General features: G+C 50.6%; 1 protein-coding gene across 1 annotated transcript; it reads right to left on the reverse strand.

The window, feature by feature from the left end:
• ASB13 (ankyrin repeat and SOCS box containing 13) lies at positions 1-27,480 on the reverse strand. The gene is made up of 6 exons (XM_025396547.1): positions 26,906-27,480; positions 12,443-12,630; positions 10,826-10,976; positions 8,565-8,699; positions 2,313-2,504; positions 1-1,397 (listed from the first exon to the last, which is right to left on the reverse strand). The coding sequence occupies exons 1-6, from the start codon at positions 27,474-27,476 to the stop codon at positions 1,270-1,272; spliced, it is 1,365 nt and encodes a 454-aa protein (XP_025252332.1). The 5' UTR covers positions 27,477-27,480; the 3' UTR covers positions 1-1,269.

Below are 27,480 nucleotides of genomic sequence, written 5' to 3' on the forward strand. Positions count from 1 at the left end.
TGCCCCAGAAACCCACACATCCCTGAACTAATCATGCAAAGGGGTTCTTAAAATTTATGAAGACAAAGACTCCTAGGCCGGCCCATACAGTCTGAATAGGCTACCGAATGCTCCACCAATGGCTTATAATGCAGAACGACCTGTTTCTATCACTGCAGGATGGGATTGTAAGATTTTCTTATCCCGCCTTGGCTGCAGAGTCCCATTCCCGTCCAACCCAAAGCACCAGGACAATGCTGGATGTGATCGATGTTCCATGAGTATCCGCAGAACCAAATAATAAGTGGGTGATGGTGCCTCCTGGGTGTGGGCAGCCTCTCTTACTAATTTGATAGCTTCAAGGAGTTCACAGACTGCAGGGTGGGTGAAGAATTCGTTTGACAACCATAGAAACAGCTGAAAAACTATTCCCACTGAGTCTCCAAACGGCCCTGTGCACTGAGAATGCCGAGCCACGAGAATACACACCTTGACACACCTTCACACTGCTGTCGGTCTGAATGGCTCATTAGCAAAACCTTAGGGGTACCGCCTGCGTGTCCTCTAAAAGGTTTTTATCCTACACATAAACTTTTTACAAGAGTTCAAGACCTAATACTGAAGACGAATTTCCTAAGAAACTCAGTGCTCCTTGTGGGGTATACAAAGCCAGGGCCTTCCCCTACAAACACCATAGAAAGTCCCTGAGTGACGGATGCGCCCAGCCCCACGCCTGTGTTCCAGGAAGAGCATCCACACAGCAGCCAGCAGAGCCGCGGTCCCAGGCCACATCCGAGGCCGACCTTCCGTGGGCCCAGCCATTCCCTATGAGCACCGAGGGCAGTCCTGGTGCCGACCCGGAGGTGGCGGCCTGCACCTGGGACCTGTGCATCTGTGGTCGGCTGCCCAGGCGAGTGGGAACTAGCAACAATGCCCTGAGTCCCCAGCTCTGCCAGCCTCCTCTGTGCTCCCCACGCCGTCTGTCCTGAGAGTGCCTTTGAGGACGGCCCGTAAAAGAGGAAAACTGGCCCACGCCCAGTGAGGAGGTAGGTTCCGTAGAACAGCGCAGGGTCACACCCACAATTGTGACCTGAGACGCAGGCCTTCCTAACACCTTGGAAACATTATCCAGGATGCAGAATAGAAGCCTACACAGCATCGCAGGAAGGGACTCGAAGGAGCGTTGTTCTATCTACAGCAATCACGCTGCTTCAGAGGAACGGGCAGAGCCCTCACCCGGGCAATGCTGGGCACAACGGGGGCAGTCACGGCCCGGACCCCGCATGCAACTCAGTTGTAGGAGAGGTAATCAATGAGCCGGGCTGGGATGTTTAACTTGGCGATCTTCTCCAGCCCTCGGACACCAGTGGCCTTCCTCAAGCTCACCCTGCAGAGCTGCGACAGAGTCAGAGGCGTCTCTGAAAAAGGGAACAAGGAAGGCCATGAGGTTAATTTCAGGAAGGAGCACGACACCTGCAACCGAATACAAACTCAGACAGAATCGGAATCGCCTCCCTTTCCCCGGGAACCGGGATGTGTCCTGCAGGCCTCCTCTGGAAGGACAGCCAGGAACCTGAGGAAGGGAGCCCAGCAAATGAAATTCGGGGCGTGATGTCCACTGGGATTGCCTTTTGTGGGGTTTGGGGGTTTGTTTGGTTTTAAGGTTTTTTGTTTTTTGTTCTGAGACAGAGTCTCGCTCTGTCGCCCAGGCTGGAGTGCAGTGGCGCAATCTCAGCTCCCTGCAACCTCCACCTCCTGCATTCAAGCAATTCACCTGCCTCAACCTCCCAAGTAGCTGGGATTACAGGCACCCACCACCATGCCCGCCTAATTTTTATATTTTTAGTAGAGACAGGGTTTCACCAAGTTGGCCAGGCTGGTCTGAAACTGCTGAACTCAGGCGATCTGCCCGCCTCAGCCTCCTGAAGTGCTGGGATTACAGGTGTGAGCCACCGCACCTTTTCAAAACCATGGTTTTGGTTTTTAGAGCCACGGCATTATATTTCAGCACCCAAATTTGTCATCAAACAACTATATCTGCAGCTAGGAGGCTCATCTGTCAAATGTCCGGCACAGGAGGCACAGGTCTGGTGCCTGAGCAGGTGTCAGCCACAGCTTCTGCTGGTCCAGGCCACAGGCCACAGGGAACCCAGGGAGAGCTGGGGCAGCAGCACAAACAGCCCCCGCAAAGTGCCTAAGGGTCTGTCCTAGTGCAGAGGACAGGAGCCACGACTAACAGCCTAGCACTCAATGGAAGCCCGCAGGGAGCCGACATATCAGGGGTCCAGGCTGAAGGCTGGAGGGGTTAGGGCGGGCTCTGTGGGGCGCCTCACTTTCGTAGTACTCCAGGCACTTGGCGGGAGCGCTGCTGCTCCACGTGTAGTCAGACGGCTTCTTCCCACGGTTGTCCCGGGCATAGATGTTGCCGCCAAACTCGATAAGCATCTCGATGAGGTCAACATTCTTGACCTTGGCCGCGTGGTGAAGAGCTGTCTCATGAAGCTTTGCCGCATTCACGTTGGCCCCTGGAGGTCAAGAGTGCAGAAGAGATTTCACCAAGAAGAGAAGCTGAAGTCAGGGGGACAATCACGTCCGTTTCTTCACACAGCACGGCGGCAGAAGCAATCCCCACCCAGAAGACAAAATCAGGACAGACGCTACCGTAGCTTTCAAAACTGTTTTTCACATCCAAAAGCAGGAATTACCCATTGTCCCCCCTCATGAGAAGAGAGATAAAGGTAGGCAGCAATCATAAAGAAATAACTGGAAATAGAACCGAAAAGAAGAAAAACAAAATGAAAAACGTCCTGAGTTAAACAAGCGTTCTAATGCCCTGTCAATCTGCCTTCAGGGGTCCTGAGATTTCTGGAAGCTCAAACCAGAGCTACTCAAGCACTCCCACCTGGCCTCGAGCACAGACACACACTACTTCTTCCTCTTGTGGGCGCAGGACGGAGGCTCCAGAAATACTGGTTGAATGAAAGAATGAATGTTCCTTAACAATGCATATTCTTTTACAAAAGGAAAACAGATAATGTACCCAAAACAGTAGGCAATTCAGAGAAGAGATTTAGCTCTGCACTCCTCAACTTTCTCACGATAAGAGCAGACATTCATCAAGCTGATTAAAAGTAAAAAAAAAAAAAATTTTTTTTTTTTTAAAGAGTAGACATTCAGAAAGATGCAAAGAATTAGTAGCTAAATACGGCTGGTTTTGTTTTTTGTTTTTTGTTTTTTTGAGACAGAGTCTCACTCTGTCACCCAGGCTGGAGTGCAGTGACACAATCTCGGTTCACTGCAACCTCCAGGGTTCAAGCGATTCTCCTGCCTCAACCTCCCAAGCTGCTGGGATTACAGGTACACCACCATGCCCAGCTAATTTTTCTATTTTTTGTAGAGATGGGGTTTTGCCCTGTTGGCCAGGTTGCTCTGGAACTCCTGGCTACAGGCATGAGCCACCACACCTGGTCAAATATGGCATTTTTCAATGCACTAAAAAAAGATTTTGATAAAAATCTGATTTTTGTAACACATCATTCTTAGGGCACAGCCATCACTAATCCGATACGATGGAATCCCCCAGGGTTTCAGAATTCTTTTGAAAGAAAATGCCATTTTCTTTGAAGTCTGTTTCTCAAGTAACAAAGGAGGTTATAAGAGAAAACGAATGAAAGAGAAGTATTTTAAAGAAGTCAAGCAAATCGCCCAGCATCAGTAAAATAATCCGCCAAATGACAGATTCAAACCACAACTGTAAAATATTATCAAAAGTGGGATTTTAAAACAATCAGACCACTAGCACGCCATCACTTACCGACAATTTCAGAGGGTCAAAAGAGGAGTTGAGAGGTGGAATGCTATTCCATTTTCTAGTTCCTCTGCTCAAAAACTATCTGAAAAATCCTGCTTTCTGCTTTAAAATATTTGAATCCCCTAAAAGCACATAAGAACCATGCTCATAACAGCATTCATGGAATGATCCAGCCCTCCAAAGTGATGACATAAGTCAAGAAAGTTCTTTCCACTTCCCGCAGCCAAAACTCAGAAGTTAGGACAGGAAAAGGATCTCTCAACCAGGAAAAATGCTAAATTACCTAGGTCCTGAATTTGGCAGAAATGTACTGCAAAATAATAATAATAATAATAATATTTAAAAGCAATAGATTGAAGAAATATTTTCCCCACAATTCAACCTCTCTTTCACACAAGGGGTTTTCCTCCAGTATGATGTTGCAATCATAATACAAAGTACATTTTAACACTAAACATACACTTGTAATGAAGAACAAATTGTACCATCCACAGAATCTACAGTTCAAGTAGCTTTCTCTCATGTCATTAATTCTGGCAATATTCTTGCCAATTGGGAGAGAAAGAGATGGTCTCTATTTTAACCAAAGGGAAAAAAAAAAAACAGAGAAAGAGGCCCAAGGGAGGCACAGCTACTCTCTCACGATAGAAAACCATGGCTGGAAAGAGCTCTAAAAATCATGCTTCCTGCTGTGCTCCACACACGAGGCCTTGGCCACGGGCTCTTGCAGAGAGGCGGCCTTCCCAATGTACATCTTTTCAAAATGCGTGTTTGGCATCATTTGATTGGGTGGAAGGGAAGGAAGGTGAATAAGGAAGGAAATGAAATTGTGAATAAGGGATTGAAAGGAAACACCAGGCCAGGGGTGCAGGCAGCAACTTGGATGGATCCTGAAAGCATAGCGCTGAGTGAGCAAAGAAGAGAGTGAGAGATGAAACCCGAACAACTATGTCCATTAAAAATACGTGCCTTGGCCAGGCGCAGGGCTCACACCTGTAATCTTAACACTTTGGGAAGCTGAGGCGGGCGGATCTCTTGGGCCCAGGAAATTGAGACCAGCCTGGGCAACATAGTGAGACCCTAGTTCTACAAAAAAATTAAAAAATTATCCGGGTGTGATGGCACACACCTGTGGTCCCACCTACTCTGGAGGCTGAGGTAGGAGGATCGCTGGAGCCCAGGAGGTTGAGGCTGCAGCAAGCCGTGATTGTACCACTGCACTCCAGCCTGGATGACAGAGTGAGGCCCATAGTGAGAGAGAGAACACATACAGGTACTCGTTAGAAAGAAGAAAACAGGACCAGGCACGGTGGCGCATGCCTGTAATCTCCACACTTCGGCAGCCTGAGGCGGGCAGATCACCTGAGGTCAGGAGTTCAAGACCAGCCCAGCCAATATAGTGAAACCTCATCTCTACTAAAAATCCAAAAATTAGCTGGGCGCGGTGGTGCACATCTATAATCCCAGCTACTTAGGAGGCTGAGGCACGAGAATCGCTTGAACCCGGCAGTCGGAGGCTGCAGTGAGCGGAGATCACACCACTGCACTCCGGCCTGGGTGACAGAATGAGACTCCGTCCCAAAAAAAAAAAAAAAAAGAAAGAAGGGAACAGATACAGAGGAAAGAAGGAAGAGAGAGGGTGGGAAAGGGAAAAAAAGTAACTGTGTGTGAAGCAAGGATGGTAACATTCCTTGAACTGAGAGACAAGAGAAAGACTGAGACAGAGGCAGAGACAGAGACAGAGAGAGACAAAGACAAAAACGGGGAGCCAGGAAACAACTAGGGAACTAAAAGCTCTGAACTTCATGCTTCAGAGAAAAGGGGTCAGCATAGGCTCATTACCAAAATCCTGCTTTCAACGCCAAATAGGATTAAAGTGGATTCAGAGAACCCATGGCCAGCGATGTGAAGGGACCTTCTAAGACCTTAGCACACCAGGACTGGCACAATCCTGGAACATAAACACAAACAGCTCAATAGGTGCTTGCTGCAACAAGAGAAATAAAAAGAAATAATAATGGCAATTAAATTTTAAAAATTTATAATTGAAAATTTTTTTTTAAATTAAACAACAATTTAAAAAAAATTTTTTTAATTGTGCCAGGACCAGTGCTAAGAACAAAGGTGGAGGCAGGACCGTCCTCAGGGAGCGGCTTCTGAACACTGCTGGCAGAGTTCACTATTCACTGCCAGCCATCAGATTAAAAATTACTTCACCACCATAACCGGACTTTCACCCTCCCTAGCCCTCCTCCTTTGCAAATACAATCTGGTTCCTGGACTCGCCTCACCGCCTACAAAGAACAAGCACAACGGTCTCTACGTCCCCCCTGGGGTGCAACGTGGCTGCCTCACAGTTCAGCTCTCAAACCGCACACGAAAGCACCTGCAATCATGTGGGCCCCGACTGGTTCAATCCCTCTCCCCTCTCCACAGTAACTGGTTCAAATGAGCCAGGTTTGAGCCAATCAGAATTTGGCAAAGTTTGGGCAAAGGGACTGGGGAGAGGTGCGGGAAAAGGGACTTTCCACTCTTCTGTTTTTCTGGAGACACAGTCCCTGGCTTTCCTTCAGTTTCCCAAAGGATCTGTGACCCGATCCCAAAAGTTCAGAATCATTACTTTTAAAAAATCCGTTTGTGAGGACGTAGGGGGTGCTGTTGTGTCTCTCTTCTCTGTATGTTTGACGATGACAAAATGGTTTCTAAGAAGATGATGATCCATCTGCTCTCACAAGGGGTACTAGAGGAGACCACCAGAGAGTAGGATGTGAATCAGGAATCCCACATGGAGCTGATGGCTGGACACCACCCACAGCATCGAGCCAACACTGACAGTCACAGCGGGGAGGCTTCCCCACTCCCCAGGGGGCATGCAAACTCCCAGGGAGAGCTGTGGGAACCCCGCTTTAGGGCGACAGTGGGCATCACAGCTGCTCCTTCCTTTCCAGCCCCCACCCCCGACTGTGCTGCCACCTGGTAATGTGGTGGAGGTGGGAGCAGACCTGACTTCAGCTCCAGCGTGGGCCCCGCCTGGTCTAATCCCTCTCCCCTGACCACAGTAATTGGTTCTAATGACCCAGGCTTCAGTCTGTCAGAATTTGGCGAAGTTTGGGCAAAGGGACTGGGGAGGTGTGTGTGAAAAGGGATTTTCCACTCCTCTGAAAGAGTCTCCAGAAGGCTTAAAATGGGAAACATCTGGCGTGTAGGCCTGAAGCCACTGCAGCCCCGTGATCTTGCTCAGGGAAGCCGGAGGCTTAGGATAAAGTCAACACTGAGGAAAGCAGGATCACAACATTCAAAGAAACTGGGTGACACCACGGAACCTCCAGTCCAGCCGCCCCTAAACCTGCTCTGCGTCTCAGCCCTGAAGTCACCTGAACTAGAAATGCCCGCCATTGTTTACCAGGTAGAAGTGGCTTCCTGTTACTCGCAAAGGCATCCAAGTGACATGAAGTCCTAACTGATACAGAAAGGATGTTTGCTTTAAACACTAAGTTGATCCCTTTCCCTACAACCACACCAAACGGAACTGAAGTAAAAATGGAACTCATGTGTACTGAGCTCACAACGGCTTGATACGAATGCACTGCCCTGTGTTCATAGAAACAGATCCAGCTGCCAGAGGACAGCTCGGCTGGAAACACTTATGCTTGCTTCCAATGGAGATATTTTTAATACAGTGTATAAAAAATTAAAAGTACCCCAACAACTGTTCCTATACAAAATGAATCTTTTCCACTAAGAAGACTTAAAAGTGGCACATGAAAGTGAATAAGATTCTCCAACAGAAAACTACATATAACTAAGCTCAAATGGCTGTCATCGGAGGGGATTCATGATCTTCCTGTTCCTGAACAGGTTTGTTCTTGTTGTTAAGAGATGGGGTCTTGCTATGTCTCCCAGGCTGGCTCAAACTCCTGGGCTCAAGCAATCCTCCCGCCTCAGCCTCCCAAAGTGCTGAGACTACAGCTGTGAGACACAGTGCCCAGCTATCCTGAAGAGTTTTGTTTTTATCCTACACCACACCCAGAATTTGGATGAGATGATGAAACTAAAATTTTCCCTCAACAACATTAAGTTGGGTTAATGATAAAAACCCTGTGCCAACAGTCACTTTGGCTAAAACTTTTGGTATAGACAGGCCCTGAGCCTAATCCTCCATTGGTTGGGTCTTTTTGGTTTTGATTTTTTTCCCTCCTTGGGAATCTCGATCCTGAGTCTTTTCGAACACCTGACAACAGCCTGGATTCCAAATGCTCCATATTCTCCTAAATGTCGCTGACTCTACTTCCCATTACATCCCCTTCTCTCTTGGATTCAGGCAGCAACCTCACCAGGCAGCTGTGGGGACAGTGGCCTGTGATCTCTAGAAATAATCATTGGCATTTGTTGAGTACCTACTAGGACACACCAGGCACCGGGGAAATATGCCCAGTTCTCCCAGCAACCTGCAGCATAGATTCTTCCAGTGTTACAGATACATAAACTGAGGCCGAGGTCTCAGCTGGCAAGTAGGAGAGCCAGCCTCCAACCCTGGTCCCTCTGACTCCTCTACCCAGCTCTCTGCTAGGCACAGTAAATACCTGTTCAGGTAAATACCCTTGCAAGTAAACACCTGCTTAGGTGAACAGCCTTGCAAGTATATACCCATTCAGGCAAGCTTCTCATATAAATCCGTAAATACCCACTCTGCAGGTAACACCCATACAGGTAAACACCCATGCAGATAAACACCCACGCAGGTAAACACCCACGCAGGTAAACACCCACTCACCTGCATTGAGCAGCACTTTGACACAGTCCAGATGCTCCCGGGCACAGGCAACGTGCAGAGGGGTCCCAAAATGGCAATCGTGCGCTTCCAGATTGGCCCCGACATCAATAAGAAGCCTCACACATTCGGAACTCCCTTAAGATAAATGGAAAAGGGGGGACAATGTCCTTGAATACGGACACCGGAGACAACAAGCACGCAGACGCGGCAGCTGCAGCAGCCTCCATCCCTGGTGCAGGGCAGGGAAGCCAGGCAGGCCTGCATCCCAGCCTAGGGAGGAGTTCATGCCCCGCATGGCCCTCAGGAAGCCAGGACATGGCTCTGCGTCCCCCTGAGGAGGGGAGGGCTCACAGCAGTGGGAGAAACGGGCCTGGCCAGCCTCTTGCTGTAAGAACAGGAGACATGGGGCACCACCTAGAATGGGCCAGGGAAAACTCTCCCGCTGCCCTCCTGTCCTGTGTCTACCTGCAGCTGTCGGCACTGAGTCCAGTCTCCCAGGAAACCCCCCAGACTTTCTTAGGCAGGTCATCCTCCTGTGCCCCACGGCAGCCGCCTCTCCTGCCTCTTTTTTTTTTTTTTTTTTTTTTTTTTTTAGACAGTCTCATTCTGTTGCCCAGGATGGAATGCAGTGGTGCAATCTCAGCTCACTACAACCTCCACCTCCCGGATTCAAGCAATTCTCCCACCTCGGCCTCCCAGATAGCTGGAATTACAGGCGTGCACCACCATGCCTGGCTAATTTTTTTGTATTTTTAGTAAAGATGGGGTTTCACCATGTTGGCCAGGCTGGTCTCAAACTCCTGACCTCAGGTGATCCACCCACCTCAGCCTCCCAAAGTGCTAGGATTACCAAGGGCATGAGCCACAGCACCTGGCCTCTCCTGCCTCTTAAGCAGCTCCTCTTCCTGGGTCTGCAATGTGGATTTGAAGCGCGGTTCCAGGCCCCCCACCCTCCCACCCCTGCACATTCCGTCTAGGCTCCATCCTTTCCTGTCACTCAATTACCTCTTCACTGTTGGCAGCTCCCTGATTTTCCCCACCAGCCTCACACCCAGCCCCAGCCCCGGAGCCGTGTGCTGGCCACTAGCTGGTGTCTCCCACTCCAGAGCCCTCTCCCTTTCCTGGGGTCCCTGCTCCTGACTCAAACCTGACCCATTTCTGACCTCTTGAGCCACCCCTTCATACCAAATCCTACAGATTCCTCCCCAAACCTTCTAAATGAACCCATCTCACTCCACCAGCCTACTCTGAGCACTGGCCACCTTCATCCCAGCGATGGTCCCCAACTCATTCCTCTGCTTCCAGGAGACCCCGACCACCACTGCCACCTCCGTCTGTCTGCACATGGAGGGCCACTAAATGAACCTTCCCCAACTTCTGTTTTCCTGGCCCTCAACATCTGCTCAGAAACCTTCAAGAGCTCCCCGGAGCTGTCCCCATGGCCTGTAGACATGGAAAGACCTGAGAGCAGGAATCAGGGGTGACCCACAGGCAGCCATGGCTCTGCCAGCACCGTGGAAGGGCACATACCCCATACCCTGCACCCCAGACGTGCATCCAAAGGCAAAGGCCATGCTGTCTGGTCAAGATATAAGCCACAGTTTGCAGCCTCTGCTCAAAAGAGTAGAATCCAAACTCCTTTGTCATTTAAACATCTTCCCACCAGCTGGTCTCACCCTAAATTCCAGTCCTCTCTGCTCCACTGGGAGCTTCTAATGCAGTAAGATAGGACAAGGAGTGTCCCCCATGCTCGGGGTGCCCTTTTATCTTCCCAGCATCTGCAATCCACCTGTTCTCAGAGGGCAGCTGGAGTCCCACCTGCTCACTGAGCCTGCAGGACCAGCACTGTGTTTTGAGAGCACCGCACACAGCCTCCTGGCCCAGGCTGTTGGGACACGTTTCTCTGTCCTCTCCCATCTCAATCAGGGACCTGCAGAGCACACTAGAACAAAGCCCAAGTGAGCCTCTGCCGAGTGCCCCAGGCCCTGGTGCTAATGTGGAGGGGCCCGAGGAGCCCTGGCTTGGACACAGAATCCTACCATAGAGTCACCCACCCCAGCCCTGGAGGAAGACCTCAAGGAGGGAAAGCTTAGAATCTCGGCAGCTGAGCCACCAAGAGCCAGAAACAGACTCAGAACTCTCCTTCACCAGCCAAGGGCTCCCAATTTGTCTACTCTGCTTTCTTCCCAAAGTCCTTTAATCCCAGAAAGGAGGAAACTTCCAGGGCCCAGCTGGGCCAGCCCAGTTGTCTGCCAACTCACCACTCATGCAGGCCTCGTGCAGGGGGGATGCTGTGTACAAAGGAGGGTTGACCTTGGCCCCATAGGACAGCAAGAGCTTCACACACTCGATGCTGCCCGAGGCGCAGGCGTCGCAGAGCGGGGTGCTGCCATCGATGTTGCGAGCATCCACCTCATGGAAGGAAGAAACAAGTATCAAAGGGCAGAGAAACGCCACGCAACCCGCTTTCCCATCCTGCTGTAGGTTCATCTTTGCTAAGATGCTTCTTAGAAGCACCAGTTTGCTTTGGTATTATGTGCTAGGCGAGGACACCGAAAGAGACAGCACGTGGCTGGGGAGCACCCACAGCCTCCTGAGTACAAAGGTCATCTCGTTCAGGATTCTTTTCTCTCGGGGCAGGATAAGCTCAGCCGCCCCCTCACCACCCCTACCCCAAACACCTACTAAGCACAGAGCAGGACAGGGGAACCCTAGGCTGCAAGCTGGGAGAGGCAGGCTTTAAACATGAGTTTTAAAAACTCTAACTTCAGCTGGGCACAGTGGCTCACACCTGTAACCCCGGCACTTTGGAAGGCGAGGAGGGTCACTTGAGCTCAGGAGTTCGAGACCAGCCTGGGCAACATGGCGAAACCCTGTCTCTACAAAAAATACAAAAATTAGCTGGGTGTGGTGGCGTGCACCTATAGTCCCAGCTACCCGGGAGGCTGAGGTGGAAGGATCACTTGAGTCGAGGAGGACGAGGCTGCAGTGAGCTATGATCACATCACTGCATTCCAGCACGTCACTGCATTTCAGCCTAGGCGACAGAGTAAGACCTTGTCTCAGAAAACAACAAAAACCTCTACCTCAATGGAAGGAATGCCTGAGACAGCTTACCATCCCTCCCCTAGTGAGAAAGTCACAGGCCGGGAAAAAGGCCACTCCCCAAACTGGCAAATTTTATTCAGCATTTGTCCAAATTCAAATTCCGTTTGGGTACACACTGACATGGGTTCCATTCCAAGGTTTTGGGAAGAATAAACAGCACATCGTCTTCCCTTTTTCCCCACCCCTTGAACTCTGAGACCAGTTCCTTGTATCCCTAGTACATTGGCCAGGGGTGTGCCCGGCCAGTGTTTGCCAGCTCGGGAGAGCTGCCTGCCAATGTGCCAGGAATTCTGCTGACCAGAAACCCCCGGTGGCTTAACACTAGCCAGGGTGGGAACATTTACACCAGGGAAAGCAGCAATACAGAGTTTTGTTTTCGTTCCTTTTTTCGGAGAGCTGGTGGGCCAGCATCCCACCGAGTCATCCTAAAGCCAGAACCCTGCTCTTTGGGCCCAAGCAGCAGCTCTGCGCCCAGGCCTGGCCGCCCCTGAGAGAGCCTGCATCTAGACTGTGGCCAGCCTGCTGGCTCCTGCCCACCACAGGGCTGGCACTCCCACCACCAATCTGTTCAGGTCGCCCTTTCTTCCACCACCGTGACCTCCTAACAGCCAGGTCCACAAGCACTTCTCAGCCATAGGCTTCCTGGTACCTGTGTGCAGTGGACACAGTGCAGCCCCCACCCTCCCCTCTTTCCCAAGTTCTCCTGAGTCAACCTTCTCCATTCTGGCAGCTGCAGCCAGGCTGGGGGTCTGCCCTGATGGGCCACTCACCTGGGCCCCAGCCGCCAGCAGCAGCTGCACGCACCGCGCCTGGCCCTGCAGACTGGCCGCGTGCAGGGGCGTGATGGAGTCCACAGTGACCTGGTTCACACAGGCGCCACTCTCGATCAGCTGTTGCAGCTGCAGGCTCTCACCCCGCTGGGCTGCCTCGTGCACAGGGGTCCGTTCCACCCAGAAACCTGGAAAGGAAGGGGACCTCATGCTAAGACCCTGCCACTTCATCCAGGACAAATGAGCACACGTAAGACTCCAGGGCCCCTGATGCCACCAAGGCACCATCCGTGATCATGCAATTGTCCCAGCACTTCTATAAAGATCCCTGAGACACCGCCACTCCCCTGCCTGAAGGCTGGAGTCCAAGCTCCTGGGCAAGGCCTACAAGGGGCTCCATCCTGTGGACCCCGCTCACCTCCACGGTCCACCTCCCACCACTGCCCCTGCATAAACCCGCTCTGCAGGCACAGGTGCTCACCACTCCCCTGCAGTTCCACATCCTTCTCTGCTAACATGCCCACCTTTGCCCTCTGCCAATTGTCCACTCGGCAATTTCCTGGTGAAACGTTTACATCCTCCAGGTGGGCCCAGATAAAACAACTTCCCTGGGAAACACTTCCCACAAAGCTCACACACACACGCTCAGACCACTGCATTTACAGTGTCTCCTGCACTCGACTGCCTTCAGAATCCATGTTTTAATGACTCCACTTTAGTGGCGTCCTCAGGCTTATCTATATACAAGTCATGTCATCTGCAAACAAAGATCGTTTAACTTCTTCCTTTCTAATGTGGATGCCATTTATTTATTTATTTATTTATTTATTTATTTATGAGATGGAGTCTCACTGCGTCACCCAGGCTGGAGTGCAATGGTGTGATCTCGGCTCACTGAAACCTCTGCCTCCCGGGTTCAAGCGATTCTCCTGCCTCAGTCTCCCAAGTAGCTGGGATTACAGGCACACACCATCACACCCAGCTAATTTCTGTATTTTTAGTAGAGATGAGGTTTCACCATGTTGGCCAGGATGGTCTCAAACTCCTGACCTCAGGTGATCCACCCGCCTCAGCCTCCCAAAGTGCTGGCATTACAGGCATGAGCCATCACGCCCAGCCCTTTTATTTCTTTTTCTTGTTGAATTGCTCTGGCTAGGACTTGCAGTGCAATGTGGAACAGAAGGGGTGAGAGCCAACATCCTTGTCTTGTTTCTAGTCTCAGGGGAGAGCATTTAGTCGTTCACCTTTAAGGATGATGTTAACTGGGTTTTCTTTCTTTCTTTTTTTTTTAGTCTCAGTCAATCATAGTGATCCTATTTCCCATATAGCATCCAACCCAACTCCAGCTAAGGAGAGGTGAGGGAGAGTCTGCGAAGAGGCCTCCAAGCTTCCATATTCTGTTCACTCCCAAGAAGGAGCTCGAGGGGATGGCTGTCTCCCTTCCTTCTCTGGATACTGCCCGGATGTGAACTTGAACCTGCTAAGCCATCTGGCTACCTGCCTGAAGACAGGACCTACAGGAATGGCAAAGCCGGGAAAGGACTGGAACCTGGAGGACGAGTCAAGGACCATCAAGTGCCTGGAGCCAAGCCAATGGGTAGGCTTTGTCACATTTCTTTATTGTCTAAACCAAGTGCAGACAAAAGCTTGCTAACTAGTACAGACCGTAAACTCCCCAGATGCAGAAACCACACACGCCTATGTTTTCTCAGCACCCATCTCAGACACAGAGAAGTCTTCTAGACACTTTAAAATGTCATAAATGACAACAATGCTGGATGAAAGCTGACATATCCTTACCATCAACTCCCCAGCTTCGAGCAGACAAGATCACACCACACACCTCTTCTCAATCAACAGTTTCCTCTTACTATTCTGACATGTCCCTGGAAAACCTTCCTATCACCTGGATCTTCCCCAGATCTTACTTTTACAAAGTATATCTGGGCCGGGTGCTGTGGCTCACGCTTGTAATCTCACCACTTTGGGAGGCTACGGCGGGCGGATCACTTGAGGTCAGAAGTTTGAAACCGGCCTGGCCAACAGGGTGAAATGCCATCTCTACTAAAAATATTTTTAAAAATTAGCCAGGCATGGTGTTGCATGCCTGTAATCCCAGCTACTTGGGAGGCTGAAGCAGGAGAATCGCTTGAACCCAGGAGGTGGAGGTTACAGTGAGCCCAGATCACGCCACTGCACTATAGCCTGGAGAACAACAGCAAAAGTCTGTCTAAAAAAAAAAAAAAAGAAGGTATCTGCATCGAATTTCCTCTGCAGGTGGGCAGCCTCAGCAGTTAGTGCTGATGACTCTGGCTGCTCTTAGAGATCCCCACATTGCCCCCCTCCCCCACCTCTGCCTTTGGCACTGAGACCAGGGTTAAGAGTTCCCTGGAGCCACAACTGCACAGAACTGCTTGGTGGAAACTCAGCTCAGTCTTTTATCAGCTTACCCAAAACACAACTTCCCCGAGTGTCAGCTTCTTTACCTGTAAGTTGCTATAACAATTATTTTTTCTTCATAAGTGGTCTATGAACATGGTCTATGAACATTCAATGAATTGAAATAGGTAGATGCACTTAAAGGGTGGGGCCTGGCACCGAATCAGTGCTCAATAAACGTTGTCTGTTTGTAGTATTTTTGTGGGGTTTTTTTGGTTTTTTTTTTGAGACAGAGTCTCGCAGTGTCACCCGGGCTGGAGTGCAGTGGCGCAATCTCAGCTCACTGCAACCTCTGCCTCCTGGGTTCAAGTGATTCTCCTGCCTCAGCCTCCTGAGTAGCTGAGATTACAGGCACGTGCCACCATGCCCAGGTAATTTTTTGTATTTTTAGTAGAGACGAGGTTTCACCATGTTTGCCAGGCTGGTCTCGAACTCCTGACTTCGTGATTCACCCACCTCGGCCTCCCAAAGTGCTGAGATTACAGGCGTGAGCCACCACGCCCAGCTGTTTGTAGTATTTTTGCCTCCAATTGTACCTATCTGTCTTGTCCACAGCCAAAGAGCCCGGGTGACCCTATGTCAGTGGACGTGGGAGTAGGGAGAACTGAACCACAAAGGAAGATTCGATCCCCACAAAATGTAAAAGTCAAGCTTCCATTTGACTGACCGTCTCCAGGTGGCCCTCAGCCCCACCAGTTGTAATGAACAGTAACCCACTGACCTCCTGGGGTTAGTGAGAAGTGGTTTCGTGTCACTTTAAAATCAATCCGCGGGGAGCAAAATCCCAAGGGTAGAAGGAGAGGCCGCCACTTGAAAAAGAAGAGGAAGGCAGGGAGAGACCTAGGCCTTACAGCAAAAAAGGAAAATGCTTCTCAGGAGGCCACCTGAGCAGGGAAGGCACGTTCCCAACGTGCCTCCATTCACAAGATGTCCAGGTGGATTTAGCGTCTTCCGCTGCCACACACAAAGATGACTAAGATGCAGCAACAGACAGCTCACAGTCAGGGACCAGGGAACACTTGTGCAGACAATTCACAACATGACAACTGCGATCGTGTCTGGTGACGGATCAGAAGCAAGAGCCCCGGTGCCCAGGGATGGCCAGGGAAGGTCACAGAGGCCGCAGAGCTGCAGCCAGGTCTATCTTGGGCACCACTGATTCACCTCTGTACCCTAGAACCTGGCACTGTCCACGAAGATGCTAGTATCTACGTGGTTGCTCAGCGGGTGAGTGGATGAGTAAATGAATGAAAGGAGTTACTAAAACCAATTATAAAGTCTGGCCAGGTAAGGTGGTTCATGCCTGTAATCCCAGCACTTTGGGAGGCCGAGGTGGGTGGATCACGAGGTCAGGAGTTCAAGACCAGCCTGGCCAATATGGTGAAACCCCATCTCTACTAAAAATACAAAAAATTAGCCAGGTGTGGTGGCACATGCCTGTAATCCCAACTACTCGGGAGGCTGAGGCAGCAGAATTGCTTGAACCCAGGAGGTGGAGGTTGCAGTGAGCCGAGATCACGCCATTGCACTCTAGTCTGGGTGACAGAGCAAGACTCCGTCTCAAGAAAAAAAAAAAAAATTTTTAATGAAAAATAAAAAAAAAAGTCCATAGCAGTGAAACAGCAAAAGAACTAACATTTTTGTTTAAGGGGCCTTTACCCATTCTTACACAGAGGCTAGGATAATTTTAGAGCATTGAGATAATATGCAAAAAGAGCAATTGTGTAGTTTTGAAATTAACTCTGGGATTAAAAGGAAAGCATGTAAACAACTAGCTATGTTTTGTTAAAGATTTTTAGCAACACTGTGACGTGATCAAGGACAAAGACGTTCCCAACCTCGGACCCTCGCTGGTGCCCAGGTATCAGCGGTCCTGGGTTACCTCTTCATCCCAACAGCCTCCTCTTCCCACTGCTCTCAACATAATTAAGAACCTGAAACCTGTACTGACTTAGATGGCACTTTAGACACTTGTCTACCATCTTCCTGGTTTACAGGCTCTCTAAATAAACCTGCCACCAACTCTTGTCTCTCGTGTTTGGCTTTTGAACAGTAAGCAGCCAAATCTGGGTTCAGTTACAACGAGACATAAAATTTTTAAAAGAAAATCTAATTTTATTTCTCTGTATCGCTAGTCTATAAAGGAAATGCAACTTATTTCTAGTGAATCACGTCAGCTGCTATGGTCTTACCAGCAGCGATTAAGGGCAAAAATTAGCAGCAGACTGATAAGAAAAAAAGAAAAAAGAAACTTCCGAGCATCTAAGGGCACAATCAGAGTGAAATGGCAACCCACAGAATGGGAGAAAATATTTGCAAGTCATATACCTGATGAGGGATTAGTCCAGGATATATAAAGAACTCCTGCAACTCAAAAAAAAAAACACAGAAATAACCAGGTTTAAAAATAGGCAAACGAGTTGAACAGACATTTCTCTAAAGAGGATACACATGGCCATGAACATAAAAAAAGGTATTCAACATCACTAATCATTAAAGAAATGCAAATCAAAACCACAATGAGATACTACCTCACAGCTGTTAGGATTATCAAAAAAAACCAAATACGTGTTGGCGAGAATGTGGAGAAAGTGGTGCCCTTGTGCACTGATGATGGGAATGTAAAATGGTCCAGCCACTGTGGAAGACTATGTGGCAGTTCCTAAAAAATGAAACATAGGATATCATATGATCCAGCAACTCCACTGCTGGGCATATCTCCAGAAGAATTGAAAGCAGGGTCTTGAAGAGAGATTCATTTGTACACCCACAATCATAGCAGCATTATCGTCAACAATCCAAGCATCCAGTGGACTATTATTCAGCGTTGGGAACGAAGGAAATCCTGTCCCATGCTACAACATGGATGAACCTTGAGGACATTATCCTGAGTCAAACCAGCCATTTCTAGGCCGGGCACGGTGGCTCACGCCTGTAATGCCAGCACTTTGGGAGGCTGAGGTGGGCAGATCACTTGAGGTTAGGAGTTCATGACCAGCACAGCCAACATGATGAAACCCCATTTCTCCTAAGAATACAAAAATTAGCCAGGCATGGTGGCTATAATCCACGGTGTGTCAGTAGTCCCAGCTACTCAGAGGCTGAGGCACGAGAATCGCTTGAACCCAGGAGACGAGAGGTTGCAGTGAGCTGAGATCGTGCCACTGCACTCCAGCCTAGGTGACAGAGTGAGACTGTCTTGAAAATAAATAAATAAATAAATACGCCATTTCTGTCCAGGCGCAGTGACTCGCACCTGTAATCCCAGCACTTTGGGAGGCCGAGGTGGGCAATATGGTGAAACCCCAGCCCTAATAAAATTACAAAAATTAGCTGGGCATGGTGGCCCATGCCAATAATCCCAGCTACTCGGGAGGTTGAGGCAGGAGCATCACTTGAACCAGGGAAGTGGAGGTTGCAGTGAGCTGAAATCATGACATTGCACTATGGCCTGGGTGACTCTGTCTCAAAAAAAAAAAAGCCAATAATCCATTTCTGAAAAGTCAAATACTGCATGATTCCACTTATGTGAGGTCCCTTGAGTAGTCAAGTTCATGGAGACAGAGAATAGAAAGGTAGTTGCCAGGGGCTGGCGGGAGGGGAAACGGGGAGTTAGTATTTCATGGGGACAGAATTTCAGTTTTACAGGATGAAAAAGTTCTAGAGATCTGTTATACAAAAATGTAAATGTACTTAGCCCTACTGAAATGGACACTTGAAAATGGCTAAGGTGGTAACTTCTGTGTTATGTGCTCTTTATTACAATTAAAAATAGAAAAAAAAATTTTTTTAAGTAATCAGAAGCTGGAGGACCTAGAGCATGGGGGGGACTGTCACCCACAGGCTGTCCTCACAGGAGATTTACAGTGGGGAAGGGAGGGATAGAAGGCCAGAGGACAGCAGGTGCCTGGGCTGCACCTCGTCACCTTTCCTGACACCCTCAAACCACCGATGGCCCTTCCAGGGGGCGAAGAGACCCACACTCTGCATAAAGGTCAGCCCCCAGCTCCCACCACCACAGAGCAATGACTCAGCCCTGCAATGGCGGGGCCAACGTCCCAGGTGAAAAGAATCAGGAAGGACAGCTTGTGGTCACAGACCTTAAATGGATGAGGAGTGAGCCCAGGAAATGCTGTCTGTTAGTGAATGGACTGGCCAGGCTGGACTGCAGGCTGCTTCCAGCCCCTGTGCCAGGCTCCCTGTGGTGGCAAAACGCCCCCCTCCCCAATCCCTGCACCCTCTCCCTTGGCAGAGCACCGCCTTGGAAACCTGAGACTCCATGCTGTGCTGGCAAGTTCCCTCCGGACTCACGTTCTGCCCCTAAGCCCTACCCACTGCTGCCACGTAATAGGTCTCCCGTTGCCCGCTCCCTAATGCAGATGAATGACAAACCAGTCTGACAGGGCCTGTTCACAAGGGTAGAATCCAAGCAAGGTATAAGGCCCACACCATGCAGTCACAGGCCCTGTCCCCAGGCTCCCTGTCATGCACACAGCCGTGTCCAGTGACACCAAACTCTACCGACTCAACAGTATCCAGTGGCTGCAAGCCTCATGCTTTGTGTATGCTGTTCCTTCCCCTGCCTGGAAAGCCCTTCTCAGCCCCATTCCCCACCTTGCTTCCGGCTGAAATTCCTCAACTGAGGGAACCCCTGCTCCTTAGGAAGCCTTCCGAGCATGCAGCCTACCCACCCACGCCCTCTCCACACTATCACCGCGCCACCAACTGACCAGCATTCTTCCTTCCCTGGCCCTTCCCTAAGGTCGTCCCCCATCACCTTGGGGATAGTACCACAGCTAGCCGGTCTCCCCGCCCTGACTGCATGTGCAGGTATCTGAATGAATAAGCACTCCCCAGACATCTTCCCCTGCCAGACTGGACTTGGACCCCTGCCGCTGGGTTCTGTCCCCTGCTCTACTTTCCAGCCTAGGACAGTGGCCTGAGACCTAACAAGATGCTCCTACACTCTGGCCAGGCGGGGGCTCATGCATCCATTAAATGAAGAACTTGTGTTACAACAAGAGCCAAGGCTGCAGCCCTGGTGACTCGTGATCCAGTCCTGATGGCTGGATTCTACCCACCTCCTCCTCTGCTTCAGGTCAGGGTCACAGTGATACATACATGGCCCCTCCTGTTTACTTGCCACTTGCAGGCCTGAGCTCATGAATAGCCAGGCAAAAGCCTTTGCCCTGAGAACTAGAATTTCACAGACGTCATCCATGTATCTACTGCAGACTACAGCAGACGTCACCTTGAGAAGGAATGACACATGCTTCAGAACATTCTCTCCACTTTTCCACCCACAATACGAACTTACTGACTAGGCTGGTGTGCCAGATGTGGACCTTTCCGGACCGCAGCTCCTCCTCCCCTCTCTTGCCCCTTTGCCAGGGCCCTGACACCCTCCCATCTGAGGCTGCGCCCTGCCCCAGGACTGACCTGTCCTTTGAGATTAGGAAGCCCTGGCTGAACAGGCCAAGTGGCTCAGGGTCAGCCTACCCTCAGGGAGCGGCCTCTACAGGGGCAAGCTGCAGGAACCGCCTGGCTCGTGAGTTCAAAGTGCGTCTCACAGCTTACGCTCTCCAAGCCTCGGCCTCCTCTCTCCTCAAATGGGTGCTGGGAAGACTGAAGGAAACTGGGCCCGGCCACCTGTAAAGGCTCTGAGTAACAGGCACTGTAATGGCTCTGGGATCACTGCTGTCATTATTACCCTACCAGTCCTGTGGGGAGGGCAAGTGCGGGTTCTTCCATCTCATCTTTGTTCCATAGCAAGCCCCCACCACCTTGCATTCCAGCTCCAGTAACTCGATGCTTATCTAAGTCGGGTGACTGAGTCTCTGCCCAGTTTTTCTGCTCAGTTCCTGGGCCCTCTGACACCACAGCCCCTCCATCCCTCCCTGCCTTGTAAGCCACCCAGCAGTGTCCCGGGCCATGTCACCACTGCTGGTTGCTGCACAGCCAGGTTCTCCTGGCCGGAGACCACCAGCAGCTTGAAACCAGCCGGGGTATGAGCATTTAGACCAGGGAAAGCAGCAAAGCAGACTTTTATTTTTGTTTCTGTTTCTTTATTTTTTCCCCCAGGCAGTTGGTTTGCCAGTATCCCCCTCAGTCACCCCAAAGCCAGAGCCCTGCTCGTTGGGCCCAAGTGGCAGCTCTGTGCCCAGGCCCAGCCACTCCCTAGAGAGCCCGTGTCTAGGAGGCGGCTGGCCTGCTGACCCCTGCGCACTGCAGAGCTGGGCACCTCCAGAGCCCATCCTCCCCACTGCCCTGCCTGCACCCACACTGGCGGGCTTCACTTGACCCTCGCAGGGACTGCAACTATAAATGCAGCAGAGCCACTTGCCCTCCACCCCGCCCCACCAAGCCTGGGGCCTCTCCAGGGTCAGGGCCCACTCCAACAAAGAACAATTCTCAAATGCCACCAGGGACATCTTCCAGACAAAGCCGATCCAGACAAAGCTATTCCAGACAAATGCTGGCTTTGAATCCAGGTCAAATACCCAAGATGCACCTTTTTTCCTATTTTGTTTTCTTCTTCTTCTTTATTTATTTATTTATTTTTGACACAGGGTCTCACTCTGCCACCCAGGCTGAAGTGCAGTGGCGTGATCAGGGCTCACTGCAGCCTCAACCTAGGTTCAAGTGATCCTCCCACCTCAGCCTCCCAAGTAGGTGGGACTACAGGCCCATGCCCCACCATCACACTGGATAATTTTTGCATTTTCTGTAGAGACAGGGTTTCACCATGTTGCCCAGGCTGGTCTCAAACTCCTGGGTTCAAGTGATCCTCCTGCCTCGGCCTCCCTAAGTGCTGAGATTACAGGCATGAGCCCCGCGCCCAGCCCACAGTGTACTCTTAAATGTTGCTGGGAGCCAGAAATTTTGTTCAGAGTAAATCACCAAGGGGAGTCTGGGGTCCTGGCTGCAGAAATGTCATTTCTGCATCAAAAAAAAAAACAAAACCCTGCAGCCTCTGGAAGAAGCCCTCCCTGCAAAACTCCAGTAAGGATCCTTGAAATGGTGAGGGCGGGCCCTCCACCCTGACCCACCCATAAAGCCATGCTGGGGTGGGCGAGCACACACTTGGGGAGGCCACCTGGAAGAAGCATGGCAGGCACCGGAAGCCCCCAGGGAGGGTTTTCTGATGCTGCTCTCAAAGGGCTCAGCCTCAGCTCTCAGGGAAAAGACAAGAGTCCTGAGTGACACAGCCCCCCAGCATCCCAGAAAGCTGAGGATTCATGAACACGTGCTGGCCGTTAGAACTGAGAAGGCCTTAGAAACGCTGGACGATGGGCCGGGTGCGGTGGCTCACGCCTGTAATCCCAGCACTTTGGGAGGCCGAGGCAGGCGGATCACCTGAGGTCAGGAGTTTGAGATCAGCCTGGCCAACATGGTGAAACCCCATCTCTACCAAAAATACAAAAATGAGCTGGGCCTGTAATCCCAGTAATAATCCCAGCTACTCAGGAGGCTGAGACAGGAGAATCGCTTGAACTGGGAAGTGGAGACTGCAGTGAGCCAAGATCGTGCCACTGCACTCCAGCCTGGACAACAGAGTGAGACTCTGTCGAGGAGAGAAGAGGAGAGAAGAGGACAGAAGAGAGGAGAGGAGAGAAGAGGACAGAAGAGAGGAGAGGAGAGGAGAGGAGAGGGGAGGGGAGAGGAGAGGGGGAAACATGAGGCATACCAATGCAAAGGCAAATAAATGCAATTATTAGAGATGGTGAAAGATAAAAAGGAAGTTTTCTGAGCTACCTGAGTTAACTCTTAAGAATGATACTTTAAGTTAGAACTCATTGCTTAATTCCTTTTTGACAGAGCTTAGCTATGAGAAGGAACTTTTGCAGTCAGGAATACTAAAAAGAAAGCGGTAGTGCATATTATCTCCAGTCCTTCGTGTTATGGGTTCCTGTCTGCTGGAGCACTGCTCCCGGGACTGACCCCATGGCATTTTCCTGGCACCAGGGGATGCTGAACTTGGAAGGTCTATAACTATCCTCTGTTGGAGGCTCCAGAGGGCGTGTATTGGGTGAGAGTAGTGAGCCGTGAGTCCCACAGGGCCCATCCTGGCNGAGGAGAGGAGAGGAGAGGAGAGGAGAGGAGAGGAGAGGAGAGGAGAGGAGAGGAGAGGAGAGGAGAGGAGAGGAGGGGAGAGGAGAGATGAGATCCTGGAGGATCAACACTCCCAGAGAAAGCCAAATGTAGCATCCATTCATCTCTGCCTGCTGTCCAAACCACACGGAAATGATAGTAAGGGAATAAAAGTGGGGGCTAAATGCACAAAGACAAAGAGACCACAGAGGAAAAGAGAAATGAAGCATCTCATGGTAACAACTAAAGACAGTGTACGTGACAACCCCGGCACAAAGAGGGTGCCTAACACATGGCACTTATCACTATCACCAAATTTTAATAGCACAGCCTAAATTTCAGTTTTAGTGTCCTTGAAACCCAAGGGAAAAAAATATTGATCTTTATTTTTCTATGTAGCAACTCCCACTTACAAGTCTAGGCTCAGTGTTTTCTTGCTAAGGTGATATTTTTCCACCATGTCTTTTTAAATGTTTTCATTATGAATTCCCAAAATATAGTTTGTCGGTAAACTTGAGATCAAACAGCAGACTGATTTCAAGATGTGTTCAATGAAGCAAAAATGCCAGTATTTGCCTTCTTAGAGGGACAAAATGGTCAAAACTCAGTAAGAGTGGAGAAAAGAAAGGGAAAGAATAAATGAAAGCAGAAGACGAGGAGAAAAGAGGTGAAAATAGGTGGACTAAGGAGTAAAGGAACCGGGAGAAAGGACCAAAGGTGTCAGGAGAGCTTGGTGAATAACAAGCATTTCCTTCCACGGCATGGCGCTAAAACCACGCTGGATTCGCTGCATTATCCTTCAATGTCTCCTGCCCTGACTCCTCATCACTCATTCAATTATCTGCTACCCCGACTCCTCCCTTGCCCCTGGTCCACCCCAAAAGGCTATGGCCCAGGGAGCATGGGGAGGGTCCCCCAATCCCAATCCCACCCTCAAGGCACCATGGGAGCTCAGGCCCTGACTCAGGACCCCTGAGCTCTGATTCCGCATCTTCCCCGTCTCAGTTAAGGGACCCGAGGGACGCTTTTCATCCTAAATCACCTAAGCCTCGGTTTCCTTAGGATAGCAGGCAATGTCTCCCAGGACTGCCATGTCGAGAAGGACGATAGAGGTACTGTTTTGCCCATAAACATGCTTCCTAAGCCTTTGTTACTTGCTGTGATTTCCTCTGATACTTTCGTTGGCCCTAAATAGGCTTTTCTGGTGTGTCAACATGCCCTCTTTGAATTCTTGTTTTAGGATAAAATAGACTCCCACTCCAAGTAACTCTCTACCCTTTAGAAATGCCCTGGACTGCTACCCTAGTGGATTCTCCCTCTCCCCGTCCTGACACTGAAATCAAGAACGATAGAGCTGTGTTTCTCATTAAACACGGAGGATCTCCTCTGTCCCTCCGCAAAGATCTCACTCAACTGAGAGGACCTCGGTGGGGAGGCATAAATCCATATGAGCAAGTGGAAAACAAACAGGCTGCGGAGGGATTTCCGAACCATCCGGGGAGCTGGCGAGCAGGCTGGGGCAGTGGCTAACCAGGATAGAGAAGGTGGGCTTGGCACGCGGGGTAGGGACCAGCGAAGGGCAGGGAATCTGAACTACCCCTGGGAGGGCACTGAACGCAAAGGGATGCGCAAATTCCCATAAACAACAGGAAGACACCCCCTGCCCCACCCCCACCCCGGTTTTCCAGAGCGGCAGCAGACAGAGTTGGAAGACCCGAGGCTGCAGGGGACACACGTCTCCAAACACTGAACCAGGAGACAGAGAACACAGGACCCGTCGCTTATCTGAGGGGCCTAAGAAGACTGTCTGGGGATAAATTAGGGATTATGCGCAAAGAACACCAAACCCACAGGTAAACAAAAACAACAGCCGCCATGTCCAAGAAAAGCAAGACATTACACTAGGAGAGAAACACAGTCCCCACATAGCAAGTGGCCCAGCTGCAATATTCACGTAGTCACAATAATGTCAACACTGAAATCTGATTTAAACAGAAACAATTCTACTGGAGGACCCTGGGGGGAACGTACAGGGGCGTGAGGGAGCAGCCAGTAGGTCAGAGGTTCATCTTCCACAGAAGGACGTCCATAGGGAATGCAGAATTAATTAATTAACTAATTACTTTAATTTTGAGACGGAGTCTCACTCTGTCACCCAGGCTGGAGTGCAATGGCATGATCTCGGCTCACTACAACCTCTGCCTCCCAGGTTCAAGTGATTCTCCTGCCTCAGCCTCCCAAGTAGCTGAGATTACAGGCGCCCGCCACTATGCTTGGCTAATGTTTGTATTTTTATTTATTTATTTTGAGACACAGTTTCACTCTTGTCGCCCAGGCTGGAGTGCAATGGCCCGATCCTGGCTCACTGCAACCTCTGCCTCCCAGGTTGGAGTGATTCTCCAGCTCAGTCTCCCGAATAGCTAGAACTACAGGCACCCGCCACCATGGCTCGGCTAATTTTTGTATTTTTAGTAGAGACAGGGTTTCGCCATGTTGGCCAGGCTGATCTCGAACTCCTGACCCCAAGTGATCCGCCTGCCTCGGCCTCCCTAAGTGCTGGGATTACAGGCATGAGAGACTGCGCAACAGCCAAAAACCTAAATGCTTTGGTTGGGGTACACCACACATCCAGAATTTGAGGTCAGAATGTTAAAATTGACTAACGCTCCTACGGTTCGCCTCTAGTGCTGCTGGAATGGCAGTACTGTTTTGAATCCAATACATTCAGCTTATTCATTACATTGGGAATAAAAAACATCAGCAGAACTTATTTGGGGAGAAATATATTAAATAAAAAATGACGATGTCAAAAATACCAGTGAACCTCAAAAGTTGCGGATTTATTAGTTTAAAATGTGCCTTTCTTCTACAGATGCATTCCTTAACAAACGATGCAGAAGACATGCTCAGAAGTGATGCCGTGAACAGAAATATTAAAATATGTGTTTAAATAAGCTTTCGTCGTTAGCTATTCACTGCTTACTTAAGCTAATCAAATGCAGATCACAGTGTCAGGGTCAAAGTCTTGTGTTTGCCCGGACTGGAATGCCAAATAAAAACAGATGCTTATTAGGTACCTTTGATCATGTCAAAGCTGGTTATTTTGCAAAGTCAATTAAAATATCTTTGCCTTGCTATGACGGCAACTTCCTCTTCAGCTAAATTTAATTTACCCTTAAGACTTTTCCCTCTTACGTGCACTACTGTTTTTACCAGGATGAATATACTTTAGATTTTTTTTCTCTTTTTAGGCTTTCATAGTGCTTCCGTCGTTCATTTCAGTGACCACATTATTGCTTCATAGGCAGCAAAAAAATTTGCTTCCCCAAAGAGTGTACTTCCCTCAAATCCATTTCATTCTTGGGGCTGCTCGGATGGTAAAGAAGGCTGCGTGTAGAACTGGGATCGCACTTTTCAGAGTGTGCCGCGGTGCCCCAAGGCCACCTTCACTGGAGCGGACTCGGGGTCATGCGGACGCCTCTGCAGGATGCTCGGACACTGCGCCACGGGCCTCACCCGCGCTAGTGGAGGGGGGTTCAGCTCTCACCGGCTGCCCCGAGAGGGAGCACCGTGAGCGTTTCCCAGGCTCTCCCCCGCCACTGGGCAACGGTTCTGCACGCGCCCCGCACCTTCCCCAGGGCGCGGGGCATTCGGTGGGTTTGCGGTTGCGAAACCCCACACCTGGCGAGCACCACGGACTGCAGCCCCGCAGTGCGTTGGCCTGGGACAAGGCACCAGACATGAGAGCCCGTCTGGGATGCGCGGCACCACTGCAACCCTGCTCTCACCGCAGCCCACCCAGCCAAACACCCCCGCCCACGGAGCCAGCGTGGGGCGCGCCACCACCTCCCTGGCGCAGGCCATCGGATACGCAGCCAGCCCCAGGAGCCGGCGCGGCGGCCTCGCCCTGCCTTCCGCGGCGCCCGCACGTACCAACGTCGCCCAGGAAGCAGCCGTCAGCCGCCGGGGGCTCCATGCGGCTCACCCGCGGCCGCGCGGCTACTCTGGGCGCTGGGACCTGGGCCAGGCTGCGCGGGGCCGCTGGGCGGGGCCAGTCTGCGCTGGGACGCGCGTCGGCCCGAGGCCACCGAGCCGGGAATTGTAGTTCCCGCCGCCTTGGCGTGGTTCCCGGAGGCGCTGTCCCTGCGTCCCGACTCCGCTGTCGCCGCCACCGGGCTTCGCCCGTCGCGCCGAGGAGTGTGCGTGCTTGCATCTGCAAACCTTGCGTCCCGTGCAAAGAATGCGTCCGGTGCAAAACGTGTCCTGTGCACTTGTCCTGTGCAAACATGTGTGTGTCCATGTGCAAAACATGCATCCTGTGCATATGCCCTGTGCAAAACATGCGTCCGTGTGTAAACATGTATCCATTGCAAGCATGCGGCCCTGTGTCCCTGTGCAAACCATGGATATGTGTTTCCAAGTGCAAAACATGTGTCCTGTACAAAACATGCATCCTGTGCATGTGTCCTGTGCAAGCGTGTCCTGTGCAAGCGTGTGCAAACATGTGT

The sequence above is a fragment of the Theropithecus gelada genome, chromosome 9 (assembly GCF_003255815.1).
Source record: "Theropithecus gelada isolate Dixy chromosome 9, Tgel_1.0, whole genome shotgun sequence".
NCBI classification, from domain to species: Eukaryota; Metazoa; Chordata; class Mammalia; order Primates; family Cercopithecidae; genus Theropithecus; species Theropithecus gelada.